Source organism: Phocoena sinus, chromosome 15 (genome assembly GCF_008692025.1).
Source record: "Phocoena sinus isolate mPhoSin1 chromosome 15, mPhoSin1.pri, whole genome shotgun sequence".
In the NCBI taxonomy this organism is placed as follows: domain Eukaryota; kingdom Metazoa; phylum Chordata; class Mammalia; order Artiodactyla; family Phocoenidae; genus Phocoena; species Phocoena sinus.
The window spans coordinates 46,915,661-46,940,271 of NC_045777.1; the positions used below are offsets into that span (position 1 = coordinate 46,915,661).

General features: G+C 41.8%; 1 protein-coding gene across 1 annotated transcript in view; it reads right to left on the reverse strand.

The window, feature by feature from the left end:
• CFAP61 (cilia and flagella associated protein 61) overlaps positions 1 to 24,611 on the reverse strand; it is a 264,938-nt gene that overhangs the window by 152,625 nt on the left and 87,702 nt on the right. Inside the window, exon 14 of the mRNA XM_032604424.1 lies at positions 1,119 to 1,245. Coding sequence (XP_032460315.1) covers positions 1,119 to 1,245 — 127 coding nt within the window. The remainder of the gene's footprint in view (positions 1 to 1,118; positions 1,246 to 24,611) is intronic.

Sequence of the window (24,611 nt, forward strand, 5' to 3'; positions counted from 1 at the left end):
TTTATAAATATTAAACATCTCACCATGTTTAGTGTTTGTTGTCTCCCTCTTGATGAGTTTAAAATTAACTGAGAGGTTTATCCAAAAGAGCCCATAACTGGGAACTCGCCAGATGACCCCAGAGGTGGAATGAAGAAATACATTGAGGTATATTCATGCAATGAAGTAGCAATACTTTACAGCACAATGTGGATGAATCTCACAATCACTGCTGAGCAAAAGAGGCTAGATGCCAGAAAACACACTGTATGATCCCTTTAAATAAGCTCCAAAGACAGGCATCTATGATCTTAGAAGTCAAGGTGGTACTAACTGGGGGAAGAGTGACTAAATGAGAGCTTGAAAGGGACTTCCAGTGGGCTGGGGTCAGTCTGTTTCCTGAAACAGGTGCTCGTTATGTGGCATATTCAAACTGTGAAAGCCATCAAACTTTTTATTGGTTATGATTCAGTGAAAAAATCTTTTTAATAAAATTCATCAAGAAGTAATTAAGCATTTCCCTAGCTACATGCATTGTTCCATGTCTGGTGAAGTTAACTGGCCTGGTCCTTAAGAAAGCAGTGATGACGTTAAGGACCACTGCTAGCTTGCCCTCTGCAATGGCAAAAGTACAGTACAGTTAACTGTACTAGAAAGAGAACCCAGCATTGGTCATACAGGATCTTCCCAGCCAATCCAATCCTTGAGGATGCAGCCAGCATCTTCAAGGGTATGGACAGACCCATCACCCAGAAGGGCAAAATGGGGTGCTGCTGGGATGGGCACCAGGCACCCCAAGGATCCACTAACCTTGGTCAGATTTGCCTATTCCAAGCACTGAGATCTAATTTTGTTATATTTGTCTAGATCGAGTTCAAATTTTCTAGTCCCGTGATAAGAATTTAGGGCATCTGATCAGCCCTCATAGGGCCACTAGTGAGAAGAATAGCCCCACTTCCTTAAACCTCAGTTTCCTTGTTCTTTTCTTCTCCCTCCCACCTTCCAACCCCACCTCTGCCGCTCCCCACCACACGATTCTCCAACTAGGTCCAAGGAAACTTCGGGGTTGAATGTACATGGGTCATAATGGTCCCAAAACATGAGGAAAAGAAGTCAGTCTGGTCATAGCAGGTACTTACAGGGTCCCTGCGAGCCTCGTTGTACTGCTGTAAATCTTCCAATATGCTTTTACCCAGCATGAGGGTGCTGACGAGATTTTCAACACCAGGAGTATCCAAGAGAGTGGCTAATCTTATTTTAATGGTCCTGGGTAAGGAGAGACACATTTTCTTTTTCAGGTTAACGTACTAAAATATGTATTCCGTCCTCCACCCAAATGGAGACAGAATTGTAACAGATCGCACTTATATAAAATAATATCTGGTAAAATATTTTTTATATAACATTGGGGTTTGATTAACTACAAAAGTAATTCTTCATTCTAGAAAACCTGGAAAACACACATTTTAAAAAGTGCAAACATTGTAAATCAACTATATTTCAATTTTTTTAATTTTAAAATAATTTAAAAATAAAAATTTTAAAAAGAGAAAGAAAAACAAAGAAAACCCAAAGTCAGAAGAAGGAAGGAAATCATAAAGATCAGAGCAGAAATAAGTGAAATAGAAATGAAGAAAACAATAGCAAATATCAATAAAATTAAAAGTTTGTTCTTTGAGAAGATAAAATTGATAAAACTTTAGCTATACTCATCAAGAAAAAAAGGGAGAGGACTCAAATCAATAAAATTATAAATGAAAAAGGAGAAATCACAACTGACACCGCAGAAATACAAAGGATTATAAGAGACTACTACAAACGACTATATGCCAATAAAATGGACAACCTGGAAGAAATGGACAAATTCTTGGAAAGGTACAATTTTCCAAGACTGAACCAGGAAGAATTAGAAAATAGAAGCCGAACTATCACAACTAATGAAACTGAAACTGTGATTAAAACTCTTCCAACAGGGCTTCCCTGGTGGCGCAGTGGTTGAGAGTCCGCCTGCCGACGCAGGGGACACAGGTTCGTGCCCCGGTCCGGGAAGATCCCACGTGCCGCGGAGCAGCTAGGCCTGTGAGCCATGGCTGCTGAGCCTGTGCATCCGGAGCCTGTACTCCACGATGGGAGAGGCCACAAGAGTGAGAGGCCCACGTACCACAAAAAACAAACAAAAAAACAAACAAAAAAATCTTCCAGCAAACAAAAGCCCAGGACCAGATGGCTTCACAGAATAATTCTATCAAACATTTAGAGAAGAGCTAAAATCCATCCTTCCCAAATTCTTCCCCAAAATTGCAGAGGGAGGAACACTCCCAAATTCGTTCTACAAAGCCACCATCACCCTGATACCAAAACCAGACAAAGATATCACAAAAAATGAAAATTACAGGTCAATATCACTGATGAATATAGATGCAAAAATCGTGAACAGAATACTAGCAAACAGAATCCAACAACACATTAAAAGGATCATACACCATGATCAAGTGGGATTTATCCCAGGAACACAACGATTCTTCAATATATGCAAATCAACCAACACGATACACAATATTATCAAATTAAGGAATAAAGCCATATGATCATCTAAATAGACAAGGAAAAAGCTTTTGACAAAATACAACACCCATTTATGATAAAAACTCTCCAGAAAATGGGCATAGAGGGAATCTACCTCAACATAATAAAGGCCATATATGACAAACCCACAGCAAACATCATACTCAATGGTGAAAAACTGAAAGCATTTCCTCTAAGATCAGGAACAGCACAAGGCTGTCTACTCTTGCCACTCTTATTCAACATAGTTTTGGAAGTCCTAGCCACGGAAATCAGAGAAGAAAAAGAAATAAAAGGAATACAAATTGGAAAAGAAGAAGTAAAACTGTCACTGTTTGCAGATGACATGATACTATACATAGAAAATCCTAAAGATGCCATTATAAAACTATTAGAACTAATCAACGAAATTTGGTAAGGTTGTGGGATACAAAGTTAATGCACAGAAATCTCTTGCATTGCTATACACTAACAATGAAAAATCAGAAAGAGAAATTAAGGAAACAATCCCATTTACCACTGCAAAAAAAAAAAAAAAAAAAAAGAATAAAATACCTAGGAATAACCGACCTAAGGAGGCAAAAGACTTGTACTCAGAAAACTATAAAAAGCTGATGAAAGAAATCTGAGATGACATAAACAGATGGAGAAATATGCCATATTCTTGGATTGGAAGAATCAATATTGTGGAAATGACTATACTACCCATAGCACTCTACAGATTCAATGCAATCCCTACTAAACTACCAATGGCATTCTTCACAGAATTAGAACAAAAAGTTTTACAATTTGTATGGAAACACAAAAGACCCCAAATAGCCAAAACAATCTTGAGAAAGAAAAATGGAGCTGGAGGAGTCAGGCTCCCCGACTTTATACTACAAAGCTACAGTAATCAAGACAGTATGGTACTGGCCCAAAAACAGAAATATAGATCAATGGTATGGGAAAGAAAGCCCAGAGATAAACCCATGCACATATGGTCACCGAATTTATGATTAAGGAGGCAAGAACACACAATGGAGAAAAGACAGCCTCTTCAATAAGTAGTGCTGGGAAAACTGGACAGCTACATGTAAAAGAATGAAATTAGAACGCTACCTAACACCATACACAAAAATAAACTCCAAATGGATTAAAGACCTAAATGTAACACCAGAGACTATAAAACTCTTAGAGGAAAACATAAGAAAAACATTCTTTGACATAAATTACAGCAAGATCTTTTTTGACTCACCTCCTAGAGTAATGAAAATAAAAACAAAAATAAACAAATGGAACCTAATTAAACTTAAAAGCTTTGCACAGCAAAGGAAACCATAAGCAAGACGAAAAGACAACCCTCAGAATGGGAGAAAATATTTGCAAACGAAGCAATGAACAAAGGATTAATCTCCAAAATATACAAACAGCTCATGGAGCTCAGTATCAAAAAAACAAACCCAATTAATAAATGGGCGGAAGACCTAAATAGACATTTCACCAAAGAAGACATACAGATGGCCAAGAAGCACATGAAAAGATGCTCAACATCACTTAGTTATTAGAGAAATGCAAATCAAAACTACAATGAGGTATCACCTCACACCAGTCAGAATGGCCATCATCAAAAAATCTACAAACAATAAATGCTGGAGAGGGTGTGGAGAAAAGGGAACCCTTTTGCACTGTTGGTGGGAATGTAAATTGGTATAGCCACTATGGAGAACAGTATGGAGGTGACTTAAAAATCTAAAAATAGAACTACCATGTGACCCAGCAATCCCACTACTGGACATACACCCTAAAAAAACCGTAATTCAAAAGGACACATGTACCCCAGTGTTCATTGCAGCACTATTTACAATAGCCAGGACATGAAACAACCTAAATGTCCAATGATAGATGAATGGATAAAGAAGATGTGGTACATATATACAATGGAGTATTACTCAGCCATATAAAGGAAAGAAGTTGGGTGATTTGTAGAGATGTGGATAGACCTAGAGACGGCCATACAGAGTGAAGTAAGCCGGAAAGAGAACAACAAATATTGTATATTAACGCATATACATGGAATCTAGAAAAATGGTACAGAGGAACCTATTTGTAGGGCAGGAATACAGATGTAGACGTAGAGAACAGACATGTGGACACAGTGGGGAAGCACGGGGGGGACGAATTGGGAGATTAGGTTTGACATAAATACACTACCATGTGTAAAATAGGTAGCTAGTGGGAACCTGCTGTACGGTGCAGGGAGCTCAGCTTGGTGCTCTGTGACAACCTAGATGGGTGGGAGGGAGGTCTAATAGGGAGGGGATATAGGTATACACATAGCTGATTCATTTCATTGTACAGTAGAAACTAACACGACATTGTAAAGCAATTTTATTACAATTCAAAAAAATAAAATTAATTTTAAAAGTACAAAGAATAAGGTTAAAAAAATCACTGATTATACCCATTAACCAGACAACACAATGTCACACTTTAAATTTATTTAATTTAAAATGTTCAGCACCATGCTTTATGTCATATTTACATTGTACATCAAGCCAAATTCTTCCCCCAGTTTTCAAAGTATGTTAAGAAGTTTAAAAAATTACACTGAACCCAGGCGGGCTTCATGAGTCTCAAAAATCTTACTAATTTTATTTTTGATTTCGTGTTTTTACGTGAAGTCAAGTAGGACAGTGGAGCACGTCCGGGGCTTGGAGCCTTGGTTCACACGTGGTACCCACCTCGCACCAGCACCCGTGATGGTTTCTCCCCCATCTGTACCTTGCCCCTGGCACCTCCCCGACCCTGCCCTGTGACTGCTGCCACCCTCTGCCAGGGGTGACGACTGGGTTGCATCGGGGAGCCCCATGTTGAACCATCCCGCTCCACCCTCACTGGGGTCCTGGACACGGGCATGGGGAGGATCGAGGTCAGGTGTGTGCTCCTGGAGTCTAATCAGAGCAGGGTGGTGGCCGTCCTCACCCAGGGTCCCCCCCAGGGCAGGCAGTGCCACGCTGTTTTCGGCAGGCAACTCAGTGTGGAACTCTAGCCCACCCCGTGCCCAGGTATGTAGGGCATGCCGGTGCCTGTTTGCCACGGGATGGAGCCGTGGGCGTATGCGAGGGGGAGATGACCTCTCCACCTTAGGCTGGAGTCCCACATTTTCGTTTTGTAATGGGCCCGGCATACGATGTAGGGTTCATATAATGCATGCTCTCCAGTCATTGGGGTGTTATTACCAAATAGAGCAGGGCTACTCCTCCTACTATTAATAAAGTGAAATACTCTAACCTACTTAGCTTTCACTTGTAGTGAATATTTGTGCTTACATTTTAATGCCTGCTTCCGTTCTATGGACAACGCAGCATATTTGCCAAGAACAATCTACATCTATAATTAACTGATAGAAAGATGGTCAATTTACTATCACATTAATAATACAAATAGTATGAGCAATTTTTAAGGGTAAGGTAAGAACTTGATTCTGATATGGCCACCTTATGCCAAAATCTAGCTCAGATGAATTAAAGATATAAATGTAAAAAACAAGACCACAAAAGTACTAGGAAAATACCCAAGGGAATTAAGACCATATGTTCACAGGAAACCTTGTTCGTGAATGTTCGTAGCAACATTATCCATAATAGTTCCCAAAATGAAAAGAACCCAAATGTTCATCAACTTCTGAAGGGATACACAATATGTGGTCTATCCATACACTGGAATATTATTCAGCCACAAAAGGGAATGAGTACTGACACAGGCTACAGCAGGGATGAACCTTGAAAAGTGAAAGAAGGCCACATACTTTCATTCCATTTATATGAAATGCCCATAATAGGCAAGTGTATAGAGACAGGATGTAGATTAGCTGCTGGGGGCTGGGGGGGACAAGGGGACAGGGGTGACTGCAGCATGGGTAAGGGGTATCCTTTGGGGTGATGAATTGAGAATGTACTAAAAACAACAGAACTGTACACTCTGAGTGGGTGAATTGTATAGTGTGAATTATACCTCAATAAAGCTGTTACAAAATACACATATATACAATACCAGAGAAAGATGAAGGGAAAAGGACAGGGGAATGGCGATGAAAAGTCAAAAGAATAAGCTGGTGCAGCACATAGTATCAGGTAAGTTAGACCCCAAGGCAAAAAGCATTATGAGGAAAAGAGGGTCTTTAACTATAAAAGTAAAAGTTCACTAGGAAGATATAACAATATCAAATCTGTAGAGATCTAACAATATAATTTCAGAATACTGAATTAAAAAACTGACATAACTATGACAAGAATAAGACGAATCCCACCATCATATTGCTAGAGTTTGAGACACTTTGCTCACAAATTGGTATCGGGCAAAAGATATAAAATACTGTTGAAGATCTGGATAAAGTTAATCTAAAGGATCTTGCTTCTCCCAAATGAAAACACCAGGCCCTCTACCTGTCATCTCGCTCTTACCATCCCAGAGCCTCTGGCAGCTTAGTCAATGGCTGCTCCATCCTTCCTGTGGTTCAGGCCCAAACCCTTGGCTTAGTCTTGGTTCTCTTTCTCGCATGCCTCACTTCCGGGCAGCACGTCAGCTGGCTCGCCCTGAAAATGCACCCAGAACCCAACCACTTCTCATGACCTCGCATGCTGGCGCAGCCACCAGTACCTCTTGCCTGGGCTGCTGCAGCAGCACCTCGATGGGTCTTCCTCACTCCCACCTCTGCCGCCCGACACTCATCCTCAACAAAGCAGGTAGAGTGATGCTTATAAAACGCTAGGTCAGTACTTCCCTGGTGGTGCAGTGGTTAAGAACCTGCCTGCCAAGGCAGGGGACACGGGTTCGATCCCTGGTCTGGGAAGATCCCACATGTTGTGGAGCAGCTAAGCCTGTGCGCCACAACTACTGAGCCTGTGCTCTAGAGCCTGCGAGCCACAACTACTGAGCTCGTGTGCCACAACTACTGAAGGCCACACACCCCAGAGCCCGCGAGCTGCAACTACTGAAGCCCGTGAGCTCTAGGGCCTGCATGCCACAACTACTGAGCCTGCGTGCAGCAACTACAGAAGCCCATGTGCCTACAGCCCGTGCTCCACAACAAGAGAAGCCACCGCAATGAGAAGCCCATGCACCGCAACGAAGAGTAGCCCCCGCTTGCCGCAAGTAGACAAAGCCCCAGTGCAGCAACGAAGGCCCAACGCAGGCAAAATAAATAAATAAATAAAAAGCTAAGTCAGATCATACCACTCTTCTACTCAAATCTCAGTAAATGCAGGGGTTTTAAGCACTTTTATGCCAAGGACCCCTCTCAGAAAAGTGTTTTTAAATGCACAAAATAAAATATGTAGGATTACACTCTATAGCCTCATTAAACGACATGACTCAGCAGTGATCTAATAATCTCCATACTTTTGCTGTATAAATAAGCATACGCCTTAAGCAACATTTGCAGATATCTGCAAATCCCACGATATGACAGGATAGGAAAACACCTGTTGTTTCAATGGAAGAGAAAGTTACAGGTGCTACTGATACTATTGTGGTTTGTTGCCTACTTTTACAATGGAAGGAAATGCTAGATTTTATGTTAAGCCTTAATAAAAATAAAGATGCGGTTTTCTCCTGAATTCTCCCCGTGGACCAAGGTTAAGGGCCTCAGCAATGATTCCCAAAGTCCTAGGATGGCTGAGCACCCCTCCTCTGGGATCTCTCCTCTGACTCATCTCGTATTTTTCTCCATAGTACTTCTTACCTTCTATTTATTTTGTTCATTGCTTGTCCCCTCTCACTAAAGTAAAACTTCACGAGGATAAGAATTTGGGTCTGTTTGCTCCCTGCTGCCTCTCCTTGGCCAGACCAACACCTGGCACATAGTAGGTGCTCAAGTAACATCTGTTGAATGAGTGAGTTATACAGTTTGCATGTAGACGGCCAGAGCATTTCCCCCAGGCTTCTGTGCATGACAAACACTACAACTGAGTTATTAAGAGTGTTAGGGGAGCCACTGTGCTGGCCTTTGCTCTCTGGGTTGTGGGCATCGTCCCCCTCCACCCTACCCTCCCCAAGCCAGGCTCACAGCTCAGACCACATCATGGTCCACTCTGAAAGCCCAGGGCTCTTCCTAGCGCACAGCAGTGCTCACATGTTCAAAGGGAAAGGGGCCATTTTACTGCCAAGTATCACAAAAACTCAAACGTTATTTCATTTGTTTGTCCTTGAAAATCTACTGTCGATTAGGGAACACAACCATTTTGTGTTATATTGTGAAGCTCTCACCTCTGCTACTTACATTTGCCAAAGAAGAGTGTTTCACAATTTACATGAAAGTTCCTGGACTTTCAGGGGAGGACTGAGCAGCAGCGGCATGTCTGTGCCCTGCTCTAAGGCCATGCTGTCCAGTCTGGAGGCCACAAGCCACACGTGGCTGCTGAGCGTTGAAAGGTAGCATCTCTGGATCCAGATGTGCTGTCCATGCAAGATACCCACTGAATTCTGCAGACTTGGCCGCAAACGAGAATGCAGACGATCTCACTGATACATTTTTATACTGATTATATTTGAAAGCAATAATATTTTGACTACAAAGGGTTAACTGATAAATATTACGATTAGTTTTGCCTACTTCTTTTTGATTTTTAAATTACTGAGGCTATTAGAACACTTAAAATCACATACTCTGCGGCTCACTCCGTAGTTCTATTGGAAAAGGCTGCTCTCTATTGCTTCGTGTTTGCCTCTGAACGCTATTTTTCAATTGTTTTCTGCTTAGCTCAAAAAGCAGAATGTAGTTTTGCTCCACAAGTGACCTCTTCACCAGGGCTCTAAGGCAAGTGGCTGGTGTGGATACGACCTGCTTACACATCAGGAGCCTGTTAGTTCTGCTTTTACCAGGAATAAGATGATGGGGACCTAGAGACGGCAAAAGGGAAACTGTGGCAATAGGTATGTGTCCTAATTGCTTTTATGTGGCAATTGACAGGAGCACCCAGAAAAAGAGAAAAATTAATATGCATAAGAAACAGATCCTCAATTAAAATGCATGCCTTAAAAATCAACGATTCAGGCGGCTTTATTGAGAATGACTCAGTCAGTCATTCTGACTCAGTCAGCCAGACGCTGACTCAACATTCGCTGCGTGCCCAGCATGTCCTGGGTGTTGGTAACAAGACAGTCCACAAGGCCTGCCCTCGTGGAGCTGACCTACTATTGATTCCAGAACTATCTTCAGAGAAGTAATTCTGAAATCCCTTCAAATTTTAAATGATGAGAATGAGGTTAGAAATGGACGGGTGTTACGCAGACCTCAGTCTGTGTTTTAGCCGTAGAGGGCCTCTGGAAAAATAAAATGACTTCAAAAGAAAGTTGTAGCAGAAACGAACTCAACATTGTAAAGCAATTATACTCCAATAAAGATGTTAAAAAAAAAAGTTGTAAGGATGCTTAGTATTTTATTCTCAACATGTGCGATCCTTAATTAAAATGAAATTTTTCTTGAAATATATATGGATGTCACACACGCATGCACACACCAAAAGGAGACTGCATTTACTGTCAAATTATCGAGCAGCTATCTTTATTTCTTGCCATATTTTCAGATAAATCATAAAGATTAAGAATAGTCAATTGAGGGTTTGCAAAATGATGTCAAGACCTTCTGTGGAATGAACTTTTAATGTGCTAAATAAATATCCAAAGAGACAAAGTTCATTTTGATGTTTACATATCAGAATTGGGGCCTGGCGGGACTGAAACAGATGGCGGGCCCACCAGATATACCTAAACGTGGTCCCACTTTCATCTCTCCACAAGTTTGGAATGAGGAGTTTCTGATATTCATTCTTTCATTATAACCTCTATACTGAGCCCCTTCCTCTCTCCCATATCCAGGTGCGGAACCAGGAAGGAAACCACGTCCCCAGCTCCCACCTGTTATACAGGTCGCCTTGCACGACCTTCCTGAAAGTGAACACGTGCTCAGTCGCCAGGATGGTTTAGCCATTCTTTCCTCAAGGGCTCACACGTGGTTCTAGAGCCACCTTGAATCAGAGAGGCACTTTGCTGTGGCTGTCCTCATCCATCCACAGGGCTTCCTTCAGCCACAGAAAAAGCAAGGTCTCCCGAGGGGTCCTGCATGGGGCTCCCATGTTTCCTGACCCTTCCCCGTGGTCCTTCACCTCCCCACGGCACTACTCTCTCACACGTCCTCCCTCTGATGTGCTTGGATGCCTGGGGAAATCTAGCCTCTACAGGAAGAAATGATGTCGCCCTTGCCCACTGGTCCCTTCTTGGGTCTGGAAAGTTTTGATTCCCAGGAGTTTTTCTTCTCCTGCTTTTGGCAGACTCTGGTCTCAAAGGTCAGAATTTATAGCATTTAATCAGACTGCATGCATAACAAAACAGAAAATCATACATACAAATAGAAGGGAAAAGATTTAACAGTTGATTTTTCGACCCTAAGTTGAACGAATGAATGATTTTAGACACCTAGCAGTCTATGTGTGTGTCGTCCCTTGGCCTTGCAGAATATAGGGCAATTTTTTGATGCCAGTAAATTAAAACTAAATGATGGAAAGAAGAAAAAGTAATTTGAGTCTTTCTGAATTCCAAAGGAGTGATCTATGTAATAGAAACATAAAATAATTCGGCAGCCATCAGCATTTCAGTTTAATCCGAACAACAAAACAAAACAATAACCACAAAATAAAGTTCCTCTTGCCTTCAAGGAAGCTGATTAAAAGCACCAGAAAGACTGATATCCCTAAAACACCCTCCGCGACAACATGAGCCCAAAATAGGTATAACGGTGACGTCCTAGAAAAAGGTGACAACCAGGCATGAGTGAGTCACCCACGGAAAAACACATAAAACAAAAATACTGAGGGAAGGAAACATTTAAAAGCCAACTACCTAACGGCATTTTTATTTGCTGAGCAAAGTTGACAATTGGTGGTATGACTCAACTTAGCTGTCAATATTTATTCACAGAAAATCATTTCTGACACAGTAAATATCAGTTGGATGAGTAAGTTCTAAACATAGTCTCCTAAATTAAAAACGGCAAATTTCAGAAAAACATGGTTTGGAAGGGCAGGAAGATGGAATAAGTGGCTGGTTCACCCAAATGTGTCCTCTGCTCATGAATAAAGAAGGAGGAGAGCCGGGGTGATGATGAAGGACGGGCAGCAGAAGGAAAAGGAAAGACGTTCTTGTACCAGCCTCAGGTTACATGTGGAAACATCCCAGAGATCACTCAGTGAAGTACAATGTTAAAAAGCATTTAGTTTATGCACATTCCAAATGAAAGCTAACATAAATATTGAGAACCGTCCTCTCAAAGACCAGCAGCCACAAAGGAAACGAGAGGGGCCCTCGCGTGGAATCTGTTGATGAGAGAGGTGGCATTGCGAGTGACTGAGTTAGTGATTTGTCCCCGTGCTCAGCAGCATGGCCAAAGGGCAGGTGACAGACACAAATATAACTTCCCAAGGGAAGAGGAACGCGATTGGGTGGGAGACCAGGACACGAGGTCATGAAATTTAGAGTAACCAAACTTAAGGGCATGAACGATCCATCCCAAATGTCAAGAGAAGTGAAACAAAAACAATGGAAGGACATGATGTATTTTAAAGCCACGGCAGGAAAACCGTGGGTGTGGAGGGCCGTGCCCACCTGGCTGTTCCCCTGCCTCCTTCCCCCCCACCCCACCGCGCACCTGCATCTCTCATCCCTCTTTGCGGTCACCCTCATGCTTACACACACTGTGTCTTCTCGCTCTTCTTTCTTTATGTCTTTCTCCTCCACCTGGAGTGCAGGCACCATAAGGGCGAGGGTTTTTGTCGGTTTGGGTCACTTTTGCTTCCCCAGCACCTTGGATGGGGGTGGGCACACCCTGCACACTCAACGTCAAGAACAGGGTGAATGAGGGGGGCGTGGGCCTGTGGCCTCTGGGAAAGAAAGCCCACCTGCTGCCAGCTCCCCCCCTGTGGTGATCACAGGTGTCAGCCATCAGGCCGACATGAGGGACGCCAACTTCAGGCTGGGGGACACGGGGGAAGCAGAGTGGACACGGAAAGAAGCCAGGATCCCGAAGGTTCAAACCCCAAAACCCTGCCCATCTCCAGACTTCCCAGCTATGGAGGCCAATGACTGCCCTATGGCTGAAGCCATTCTGAGTTGGGGTTTCTTTTATTTCCAACTGAAAACATTTCCACTGATAATCTAAGTTTTAAAATTTCAAAAGATGGTTTTAGAAGAACTCATGTTGTGAGAAGCATGTTTATGAAAAGACAAGAATTAGATGCAATGTACAGCACAGGGAATATAGCCAATATTTTATAACTTTTATGGCGTATAATCTATAAAAATATTGAATCACTATGTTGTATACCTGATACTAATGTAATATTGTAAGTCACCTATACTTCAATTTTAAAAAAAGAATTAGAAAAAGAGAAGAGAAATTAAAGCATTACTTTGTATTAGATAAAAATCCACAAGACTGCCATTGTTCAAATATTCTTATAAAATCTAGCCCAGGGGTCTATTTATGCAATATAGAAGGGCCTTAAGAGCTCAACAGGACCTTGATTTAGATTCTTTCCAATACCAGAGTCTCTGGAGGGTTGCAGCCTTAAAGACAAAGAAGGCTGACAGCGAAGGCAGACAACGAAGGAAAACAATGCCTTTCCAGGCGGACATTTGATTTTCCTCCCAGGTGCAGAGTGGGGTTTGGCAGCGTGCGGACTTCCGAGCCCGCTAGCGGCGTCTGCCTCCCAGGTGGGACCCGCCATAACCTGACTGCGACCAGCTCTGCTTAATTTACTCCACGGAAGGCCGCACGTGGGAACCGGCCACCTGCCTCCAGTGCAGGTTGGGGAAGAGAAAAGGCCTCGGGCCTTGCGCCCCGACCCTGGGTACCGTGGGCTTGTGCCTTAGACCCAAGGTTGTCACTTTCAGCACCAAGTCTGTCAGGCAGACAGCAGTCCAGCCGCCCACTAGCACCGCCACCATCAGCTGCATCCCGGCCTCGGCGGAGGCAGCGGAGGGAAGGCAAGCTCCAGCCAGCCCACTGCAGCAGCACCTATAGCCCCAGTGTTTGGTGTCCTGGATTTCTGACCTCCATAACTCCTTTTTTTCTTAGTCATTAAGACACCTGTACTGTCTACTAAAAATCACATTGATTGGCTGAGCTTCAAGATGGTGGAAGAGTAAGAGGTGGAGATCACTTTCCTCCCCACAAATACACCAGAAACACATCTACACGTGGAACAACTCCTACAGAACACCTACTGGACGCTGGCCGAAGACCTCAGACTTCCCAAAAGGCAAGAAACTCCCCACGTACCTGGGTAGGGCAAAAGAAAAAAAGAAAAAACAGACAAAAGAATAGGGACGGGACCTGCATCAGTGGGAGGGAGCCATGAAGGAGGAAACGTTTCCACACACTAGGAAGCCCCTTCGCGGGCGGAGACTGCAGGTGGTGGAGGGGGGAAGCTTCAGAGCCGCAGAGGAGAGCACAGCGACAGGGGTGCGGAGGGCAAAGCGGGGAGATTCCCGCACAGAGGATCGGTGCCGACCAACACTCACCAGCCCGAGAGGCTTGTCTGCTCACCCGCCGGGGCGGGTGGGGCTGGGAGTGGAGGCTTGGGCTTCGGTCGGAGCACAGGGAGAGGACTGGAGTTGGCAGCATGAACACAGCCTGAAGGGGGCTAGTGCACCACGGCTAGCTGGGAGGGGGTCCGGGAAAAAGTCTAGAGCTGCCGAAAAGGCAAGAGACTTTTTCTTGCCTCTTCGTTTCCTGGTGCGCGGGGAGAGGGGATTAAGAGCGCTGCTTAAAGGACAACTTCCCTGGGAGAACGCACGGCGCGCCTCAGGCTGGTGCAACATCACGTAGGCCTCTGCCGCCGCAGGCTCGCCCCGCATCCGCACCCCTCCCTCCCCGCGGCCTGAGTGAGCCAGAGCCCCCCAAGCAGCTGCTCCTTTAACCCCATCCTGTCTGAGCGAAGAAGAGACGCCCTCAGGCGACCTACATGAAGAGGCGAGTCCAAATCCAAGCTGAACCCCAGGAGCTGTGCGAACAAAGAAGAGAAAGGGAAATCTCTCCCAGCAGCCTCAGGAGCAGCAGATTAAATCTCCACAATCAACTTGATGTACCTTGCATCTGTGGAATACCTGAATAGACAACAAATCATGCCAAATTGAGGTGATGGAATTTGGGAGCAACGATATATATATATTTTTTTACCTTTTTCTCTTTTTGTGACTGTGTATGTGTATGCTCTGTGTGTGATTTTGTTTGTATAGCTTTGCTTTTAGCATTTGTCCTAGGGTTCTGTCTGTCCGTTTGTTTTGTTTTTGTTTTTTCCTAGTATAGTTTTTAACACCTGTTATCATTGGTGGATTTTTTTGGTTTTGTTGCTCTCTTCTTTCTTTCTTTTTTTAAATTTTTTATTACTTTAAAAAAGTTTTTAATAATTATTTTTTATTTCAGTAACTTTATTTTATTTTACTTTATTTTATTTTATCTTCTTTCTTTCTATCTTTTTTTTCTCCCTTTTATTTTGAGCCGTGTGGATGACAGGCTTTTGGTGCTCCAGCCAGGCATCAGGGCTGTGCCTCTGAGGTGGGAGAGCCAAGTTCAGGACACTGGTGCACAAGAGATCTCCCAGCTCTACGTAATATCAAACGGTGAAAATCTCCCAGAGATCTCACCTCAACGTCAAGACCCAGCTCCACTCAATGACCAGCAAGCTACAGTGCAGGACACCCTATGCCAAACAACTAGCAAGACAGGAACACAACCCCATCCATTAGCAGAGAGTCTGCCTAAAATCACAATAAGGCCACAGACACCCCACCACCAGACGTGGACCTGCCCACCAGAAAGACAAGATCCAGCTTCATCCACCAGAACACAGAACACAGGCACTAGTCCCCTCCACCAGGAAGCCTACACAACCCACTGAACTAACCTTAGCCACTGGGGACAGACACCAAAAACAACAGGAACTACGAACCTGCAGCCTGCAAAAAGGAGACCCCAAACACAGTAGGTTAAGCAAAATGAGAAGACAGAGAAACACACAGCAGACGAAGGAGCAAGGTAAAAACCCACCAGACCTAACAAATGAAGAGGAAATAGGCAGTCTACCTGAAAAAGGAATTCAGAATAATGATAATAAAGATAATCCAAAATCTTGGAAATAGAATGGAGAAAACACAAGAAATGTTTAACAAGGACCTAGAAGAACTAAAGAGCAAACGAACAGTGATGAACAACACAATAAATGAAATTAAAAATTCTCTAGAAGGGATCAATAGCAGAATAACTGAGGCAGAAGAACGGATAAGTGAACTGGAAGATAAAATAGTGGAAATAGCTACTGCAGAGCAGAATAAAGAAAAAAGAATGAGAAGAATTGAGGACAGTCTAAGAGACCTCTGGGACAACATTAAACACACCAACATTCGAATTATAGGGGTCCCAGAAGAAAAAGAAAGGGACTGAGAAAATATTTGAAGAGATTATAGTTGAAAACTTCCCTAATATGGGAAAGGAAATAGTTAATCAAGTCCAGGAAGCACAGAAAGTCCCATACAGGATAAATCCAAGGAGAAACATGCCAGGACACATATTAGTCAAACTATCAAAAATTAAATACAAAGAAAAATATTAAAAGCAGCAAGGGAAAAACAAAAACATACAAGGGAATCCCCATAAGGTTAACAGCTGATCTTTCAGCAGAAACTCTGCAAGCCAGAAGGGAGTGGCAGGACGTATTTAGAGAGATGAAGGAGAAAAACCTACGACCAAGATTACGCTACCCAGCAAGGATCTCGTTCACATTTGATGGAGAAATTAAAACCTTTACAGACAAGCACAAGCTGAGAGAGTTCGGCACCACCAATCCAGCTTTACAAAAAATGCTAAAGGAACTTCTCTAGGCAGGAAACACAAGAGAAGGAAAAGACCTACAATAACAAACCCAAAACAATTAAGAAAATGGTAATAGGAACATACACATCGATAATTACCTTAAATGTAAATGGATTAAATGCTCCAACCAACAGACATAGACTGGCTGAATGGATACAAAAACAAGACCCGTATATATGCTGTCTAAAAGAGACCCACCTCAGACCTAGGGACACATACAGACTGAAAGTGAGGGGATGGAAAAAGATATTCCATGCAAATGGAAATCAAAAGAAAGCTGGAGTAGCAATTCTCATCTCAGACAAAATAGACTTTAAAACAAAGACTATTACAAGAGACAAAGAAGGACACTACATGATGATCAAGGGATCAATCCAAGAAGAAGATATAACAATTGTAAATATTTATGCACCCAACATAGGAGCACCTCAATACATAAGGCAAATACTAACAGCCATAAAAGGGGAAATCGACAGTAACACAATCATAGAAGGGGACTTTAACACCACATTTTCACCAATGGACAGATCATCCAAAATGAAAATAAATAAGGAAACACAAGCTTTAAATGATACATTAAATAAGATGGACTTAACTGATATTTATAGGACATTCCATTCAAAAACAACAGAATACACTTTCTTCTCAAGTGCTCATGGAACATTCTCCAAGATAGATCATATCTTGGGTCACAAATCAAGCCTTGGTAAATTTAGGAAAATTGAAATCGTATCAAATATCTTTTCCAACCACAACGCTATGAGACTAGATATCAATTACAGGAAAATATCTGTAAGAAATACAAACACGTGGAGGCTAAACAATACACTACTTAATAACCAAGAGATCAGTGAAGAAATCAAAGAGGAAATTAAAAAATACCTAGAAACAAATGACAATGGAGACACAATGACCCAAAATCTATGGAATGCAGCAAAAGCAGTTCTAAGAGAGAAGTTTATAGTACTGCAATCCTACCTTAAGAAACAAGAAACATCTCAAATAAACAACCTAACCTTACACCTAAAGCAATAGAGAAAGAAGAACAAAAATACCCCAAAGTTAGCAGAAGGAAAGAAATCATAAAGATCAGATCAGAAATAAATGAAAAAGAAATGAAGGAAACAATAGCAAAGATCAATAAAACTAAAAGCTGGTTTTCTGAGAAGATAAACAAAAATTGATAAACCATTAGCCAGACTCAACAAGAAAAAAAAAGGGAGAAGACTCAAATCAATAGAATTAGTAATGAAAAAGGAGAAGTAACAACTGACACTGCAGAAATACAAAGGATCATGAGAGATTACTACAAGCAACGGTATGCCAATAAAATGGACAATCTGGAAGAAATGGACAAATTCTTAGAAGAGCACAACCTTCTGACACTGAACCAGGAAGAAATAGAAAATATAAACAGACCAATCACAAGCACTGAAATTGAAACTGGGATTAAAAATCTTCCAACAAACAAAAGCCCAGGACCAGATGGCTTCACAGGAGAATTCTATCAAACATTTAGAGAAGAGTTAACACCTATCCTTCTCAAACTCTTCCAAAATATAGCAGAGGGAGGAACACTCCCAAACTCATTCTACGAGGCCACCATCACCCTGATACCAAAACCAGACAAAGATGTCACAAAGAAAGAAAACTACAGGTTAATATCACTGATGAACAAGGATGCAAAAATCCTCAACAAAATACTAGCAAACAGAATCCAACAGTGCATTAAAAGGATCATACACCATGATTCAGTGGGGTTTATCCCAGGATATGCAAGGATTCTTCAATATACGCAAATCAATCAATGTGATACACCATATTAACAAATAGAAGGAGAAAAATCATATGATCATCTCAATAGATGCAGAGAAAGCTTTCGACAAAATTCAACACCCATTTATGATAAAAACCCTCCAGAAAGTAGGCATACAGGGAACTTGCCTCAACATAATAAAGGCCATATATGACAAACCCAAAGCCAACATCGTCCTCAATGGTGAAAAAGTGAAACCATTTCCACTAAGATCAGGAACAAGACAAGGTTGCCCACCCTCACCACTATTATTCAACATAGTTTTGAAAGTTTTAGCCACAGCAATCCGAGAAGAAAAGGAAATAAAAGGAATGCAAATCAGAAAAGAAGAAGTAAAGCTGTCACTGTTTGCAGATGACATGATACTATACATAGAGAATCCTAAAGATGCCAGAAAACTACTAGAGCTAATCAATGAATTTGGTAAAGTAGCAGGATACAAAATTAATGCACAGAAATCTCTTGCATCCCTACACACTAATGATGAAAAATATGAAAGTGGAATAAAGAAAACACTCCCATTTACCACTGCAACAAAAAGAATAAAATATCTAGGAATAAACCTACCCAAGGAGACAAAAGAGCTGTATGCAGAAAATTATAAGATACTGATGAAAGAAATTAAAGATGATACAAATAGATGGAGAGATATACCATGTTCTTGGATTGGAAGAATCAACATTGTGAAAATGACTGTACTACCCAAAGCAATCTACAGATGCAGTGCAATCCCTATCAAACTACCACTGGCATTTTTCACAGAACTAGAACAAAAAAATTCACAATTGTATGGAAACACAAAAGACCTCAAACAGCCAAAGCAATCTTGAGGAGGAAAAACCGAGCTGGAGGAATCAGGCTCCCTGACTTCAGACTATACTACAAAGCTACATTAATCAAGACAGTATGGTACTGGCACAAAAACAGAAATATAGATCAATGGAACAAGATAGAAAGCCCAGAGATAAACCCACACACATATGGTCATCTTATCTTTGATAAAGGAGACAAGAATATAGAGAAAAGACAGTCTCTTCAATAAGTGGTGCTGGGAAAACTGGACAGCTACATGTAAAAAAATGAAATTAGAACATTTCCTAACACCATACACAAAAATTAACTCAAAATGGATTAAAGACCTAAATATAAGGCCAGACACTATCAAACGCTTAGAGGAAAACATAGGCAGAACACTCTATGACATAAATCACAGCAAGATCCTTTTTGACCCACCTCCTAGAGAAACGTAAATAAAAACAAAAAAAAAACAGATGGGACCTAATGAAGCTTAAAAGCTTTTGCACAGCAAACGAAACCATAAGCAAGATGAAAAGACAACCCTCAGAATGGGAGAAGATATTTGCAAATGAAGCAACTGACAAAGGATTAATCTCCAAAATTTACAAGCAGCTCCATGCAGCTCCACATCAAAAAAACAAACAATCCTATCCAAAAATGGGCAGAAGACCTAAACAGACATTTCTCCAAAGAAGATATACAGATTGCCAACAAACACATGAAAGAATTCTTAGCATCATTGTTAGAGAAATGCAAATCAAAACTACATTGAGATATCATCTCACACTGGTCAGAATGGCCATCATCAAAAAATCTACAAACAATAAATGCTGGACAGGGTGTGGAGAAAAGGGAACCCTCTTGCACTGTTGGTGGGAATGTAAATTGATACAGCCACTATGGACAACAGTATGGAGGTTCCTTAAAAATCTAAAAATAGAACTACCATACCACCCAGCAATTCCACTACTGGGCATATACCCTGAGAAAACCATAATTCAAAAAGAGTCATGTACCAAAATGTTCATTGCAGCTCTATTTACAATAGCCAGAACATGGAAGCAACCTAAGTGTCCATCAACAGATGAACGGATAAAGAAGATGTGGTACATATATACAATGGAATATTACTCAGCCATAATAGGAAACGAAATTGAGTTATTTGTATTGAGGTGGATGGACCTAGAGTCTGTCTTACAGAGTGAAGTAAGTCAGAAAGAGAAAAACAAATACCGTATGCTAACACATATATATGGAATCTAGGAAAAAAAAAAAAGTCATGAAGAACGTAGGGGTAAGACGGGAATAAAGACACAGACCTGCTAGAGAATGGACTTATGGACTTGAGGATATCGGGAGGGGGAAGGGTAAGCAGGGACAAAGTAAGAGAGTGGCATGGACATATATACACTACCAAATGTAAAATAGATAGCTAGTGGGAAGCAGTTGCATAGCACAGGGAGATCAGCTCGGTGCTTTGTGACCACCTAGAGGGGTGGGATAGGGAGGGTGGGAGGGAGGGAGACGCAAGAGGGAAGAGATATGGGGATATATGTGTATGTATAACTGATTCACTGTTATAAAGCAGAAACTAACACACGATTGTAAAGCAATTATACTCCAATAAAGATGTTAAAAATAATAATTTTTATAGATTTTCAAAAAAAAAAAAAAAGAGCATAGGGAAGAAGCCAGTTCTGATATCATGTTCCCTTTATGAGCTGAACGATCCTACAGGCAAAACTACCATTCCTAACATTTGTAAAGCTCTTTGTGTTGAGAACTTAAAGAATTAAAAATCTAAGCTTGCTCTAGGGAACAGTGACCTGCTGCCATGGCCACAAGAGAGACAGGAACAAGAGTAAAAGTGCAAAGTGCAAAGACTGGACACACTGAGAACCGGGTGTGCAGTTGTCAGTGGGCTGGCGACAAAACTCACAGCAACAAAGGAAAGCTCCCAATGAGGGCTCAGATGGGAATGGTGACAAAGGTCATGATCTTCTAAAGGCACAGAAACTACTTCGGTTTGTAAGTCTTTAATTTTTCAGAAAAGAACCCAGGTGTACATGATTTGCTCCAACTTTATACATAAGTGATTAAAACAAAACAAAAACGAAGCTGACACTGCAAATGGTTGCAAAGAAAAACTAGGGCCATGCTGCAACCAGGACTAATTTCCAGACAAGTGTTGAAAGTCTCATCGTTTTAAAAACTTAAAAATTGTTAATAAAAGCAATACATGTACATAGTAAATAAGAGAGAGTGTACAAGAAAAGAATATGACTGGGAATTAAGTAATTAAGCCACTAAGAACAAGACCACTACCTCAAGCAGACCCATGGCCTGACCCTGATCCCCTGTCATCTGGTTGCTCTCATCAGCGTGTATTTATTCATAAAGAGAAGCCCAAGTCGTAAGAAAATGCCACCGATACACTCTATGTAAGAATGCAGAGAGCATAAAGAACATTCTAATGAAAGTTTCACCTGAGTCATAGTAAAAGTTAAAATCTCAGTAATTAAAAATTAACTACACTTTCTATTATGGAAGTAATGCATGCTCATAATTTTTAAAAAATCAAACATAAATGAACAACCCAATCTTAAAAAAGGGCAGAAGATATGAACAGACACCTCACCAAAGAAGACATACACATGGCAAATAGCAAATGAAAAGATGCTCAACACCATAAGTCAGTATGGAAACGTGAATTAAAACAAGATACCACTACCCACCTATGAGAATGGCGAAAATTCAAAACACTGACAAATGCTGGCGAGGATGTGAGGAAACAGGAACTCTCCTTCGTTGCTGGCGGGAATGCAAAATGGTGGAGGACTTTGGAAGACAGTGAGACAGTTTCTTACAAAACTCAATATTCTTACCATACAATCTAAAGTTGTGCTCTTTGGTATATACCCAAATGAGCTGAAAACCTACGCCCATACAAAAACCTACACATAGATTCATAATTGCTGAAATTCATAATTGCCAAAACTTGGAAGCAACCAAGCTGTCCTTCAGTAGGTGACTGGATAAATAAAATGTGGTCCATCCAGACAACAGAATATTATTCAGGGCTAAAAAGGAATAAGCTATCAAGCCACGAAGAGACATGGAAGAACATTAAAATATTCATTACTAACTGAAAGAAGCCAATCTGTAAAGGCCATGTACTGTAGGATTCCAGCTATGACATTCTAGAAAAGGCAAAACTATGGGGACAGGAGAAAGACCAGTGGTTGCCAGAGACTGTGGGGAAGGAGAGAGGGATGGATAGGGGGAGCAGAGGGCATTTTTAGAAACTACGCTGTATGATAGTATGGTGTTGGCTACGTCATTGCACATTTGTCCAGACCCAGAGAGTGTACAACAGAAGAGTGAGCCCTCGTGTAAACTGTGGACTCCGGTTGATAATGGTGAGTCCCTGTAGGTTCCTTGATGGTACAAATGGTGTAGCCCTGGTGTGGGATGTTAACTGTGGGGGAGTCTGTGGGGGACTGGGGAAGGGGTCTGTAGGAACCCTCTGCACTTTGTGCTCAGTTGTGCTGTGAGCCTAAAACTGCTCTAAAAAATAAAGTTTATTAATGAAAAAAATCAAACGGAACCGACAGACATAAAGCAAAGAGTATGTCGCCATCTACACCCCTCACGTCTCTGTCCTGCTCCTCAGAAGTGCAAAAGGTTAATAAAGTCCCGTGGACCCTTCTAGAACATCTTTACATATGCAAGATAAAAACTAGATACGATGGTCCCCCAGTTTCCCTCTCGCCTTCTCCCTTTCAATAACTGAGTCAACTGAGTTTTTGCCGGGCGCACATCTGACCTCCAGCAACTTGTCCCCCGGCCTCCCCCGCGGCTCGGCAGGGCCATGCAACCAACTTCCTGAGCACAGACTGTGACGAGAAGTGATGTAACTTCCGTAAGAGGACAGTCTTCCCCTCCCTTTCTCTTTGCACCCTTCCCCGTGGCTAAAATGTGACTACGGTGCCCTAAGCCGGCTGACAGCACCAAGAGGAAAAGAGCTCACTCTGACGGCGGTCTAACACTTGTGTGCCCCATGGGCCCCTCTGACAGTCTGGGGATGCTCGGGACCCCTTCTCAGACTGATGCTTTTCAACGTGTAAAATCAAAGACAACAAATTATATCAAGTAGAGCTATCAAAATGTTTTTTAAAATGTGTGTTTTGGTAATATCTGTGCCTCCTCATTAATGCATCAAGTAACAAGTTTTGGTTGAGAATAAATTTACTGAAATTTCAAAGTACGAGGAGCATCCATATTTTGAGACGTCTGCGACAACTGTAAGGTGATAGGAGAATATCCGTGACTTCCACGGGCTACAAAGTCACGGCTTCGCTGACACTTCTGAGGTTTGTTGCCTCCATTCACAGTGGAAGGACACGTCAAACTTCAATCAGAGGTTAGTAACAGAAAGATGTAATTTTTCTTCCCATCCAAATTCGCAGACCCCTGACTCTCCACACAGACAGTAGGTGAGACCCTTGCTCTATGAGATGGAGGAGCAATGAGAGAAGTAACTGGGTCCCTGGACAGCTTCGTGGGGAAAAGCCATGACTTTCCTTAGACCACCTGCTCCTGTCTGGACCACTGTGTGGTAGAGGCAGAACTGTCCTCTGGCTCAAGCCACTGTGCTTTAGGGTCTCTCTGCTACAACAGCTTTACGCTAAAAACACAGCATAGGAAGCAATACGTGAGGCAGTTATGAGTTGGCTCTGGAAGCCGGCTGCCTTCGTTCCAGTTCCAGCTCTGCTACTTTCTGCTGTGTGCATTTTGGAGTAGTTACTTAACGTCTCTGTGTCTCAGTTTCCTTACCTGTAAGATGGGGGTAATAATAATGGTATCTAGCTAATAAGGTCACTGCGTAAAGACACATGGAAAGTGATTAAGAAAGTCCTTGAAACACTACAAACCTTCCATAAATGTAAGCTGTCATTACGATTATTACTATTATCATCTGACCCTTGCTTTTCTCACCATCCCAGCTATTATTCCATACAGTATGATATAGATCTGTTTTTATTTTTTCAAAATCTGCATAATAATGTACTGAATGAATATGCCAAAATTCATTTAACCATTCCCCAATTATAAAGTGATCGTTTAGAAGGTTCCTCAAAGTTTCACTTAAAAGGCTAATATATCAATTATAGAGAAAGCTCTCTGAAATTACTCTACCAATCCCTTTGTCACAAGATTTTGTAGCAGCTTTACTGAGGCATAATTTACATACAATTAAATATACCCATTTGAAATGCACAGTTTGATGAGCTCCATAATATTTTGTAAGAATGAGACTATGTGAATAAGACAGCTTGAAAAAGTTAAATTATAGAAAATGGACGGTATTGACATTGTTCCTGTAATAGATCTACTGTTCACTTCCTATTGATCGAGTTGGTCCTATCCCAAGATGGAAGTGTGGGGAGCAGCTCCATTGCCCATTTCTCCAGAAAAGCCTCCACATTTGTATAGGTGATGCACCCCTCCCCCACCCAGCCCTGAGCTTTGGGACCAGACCCA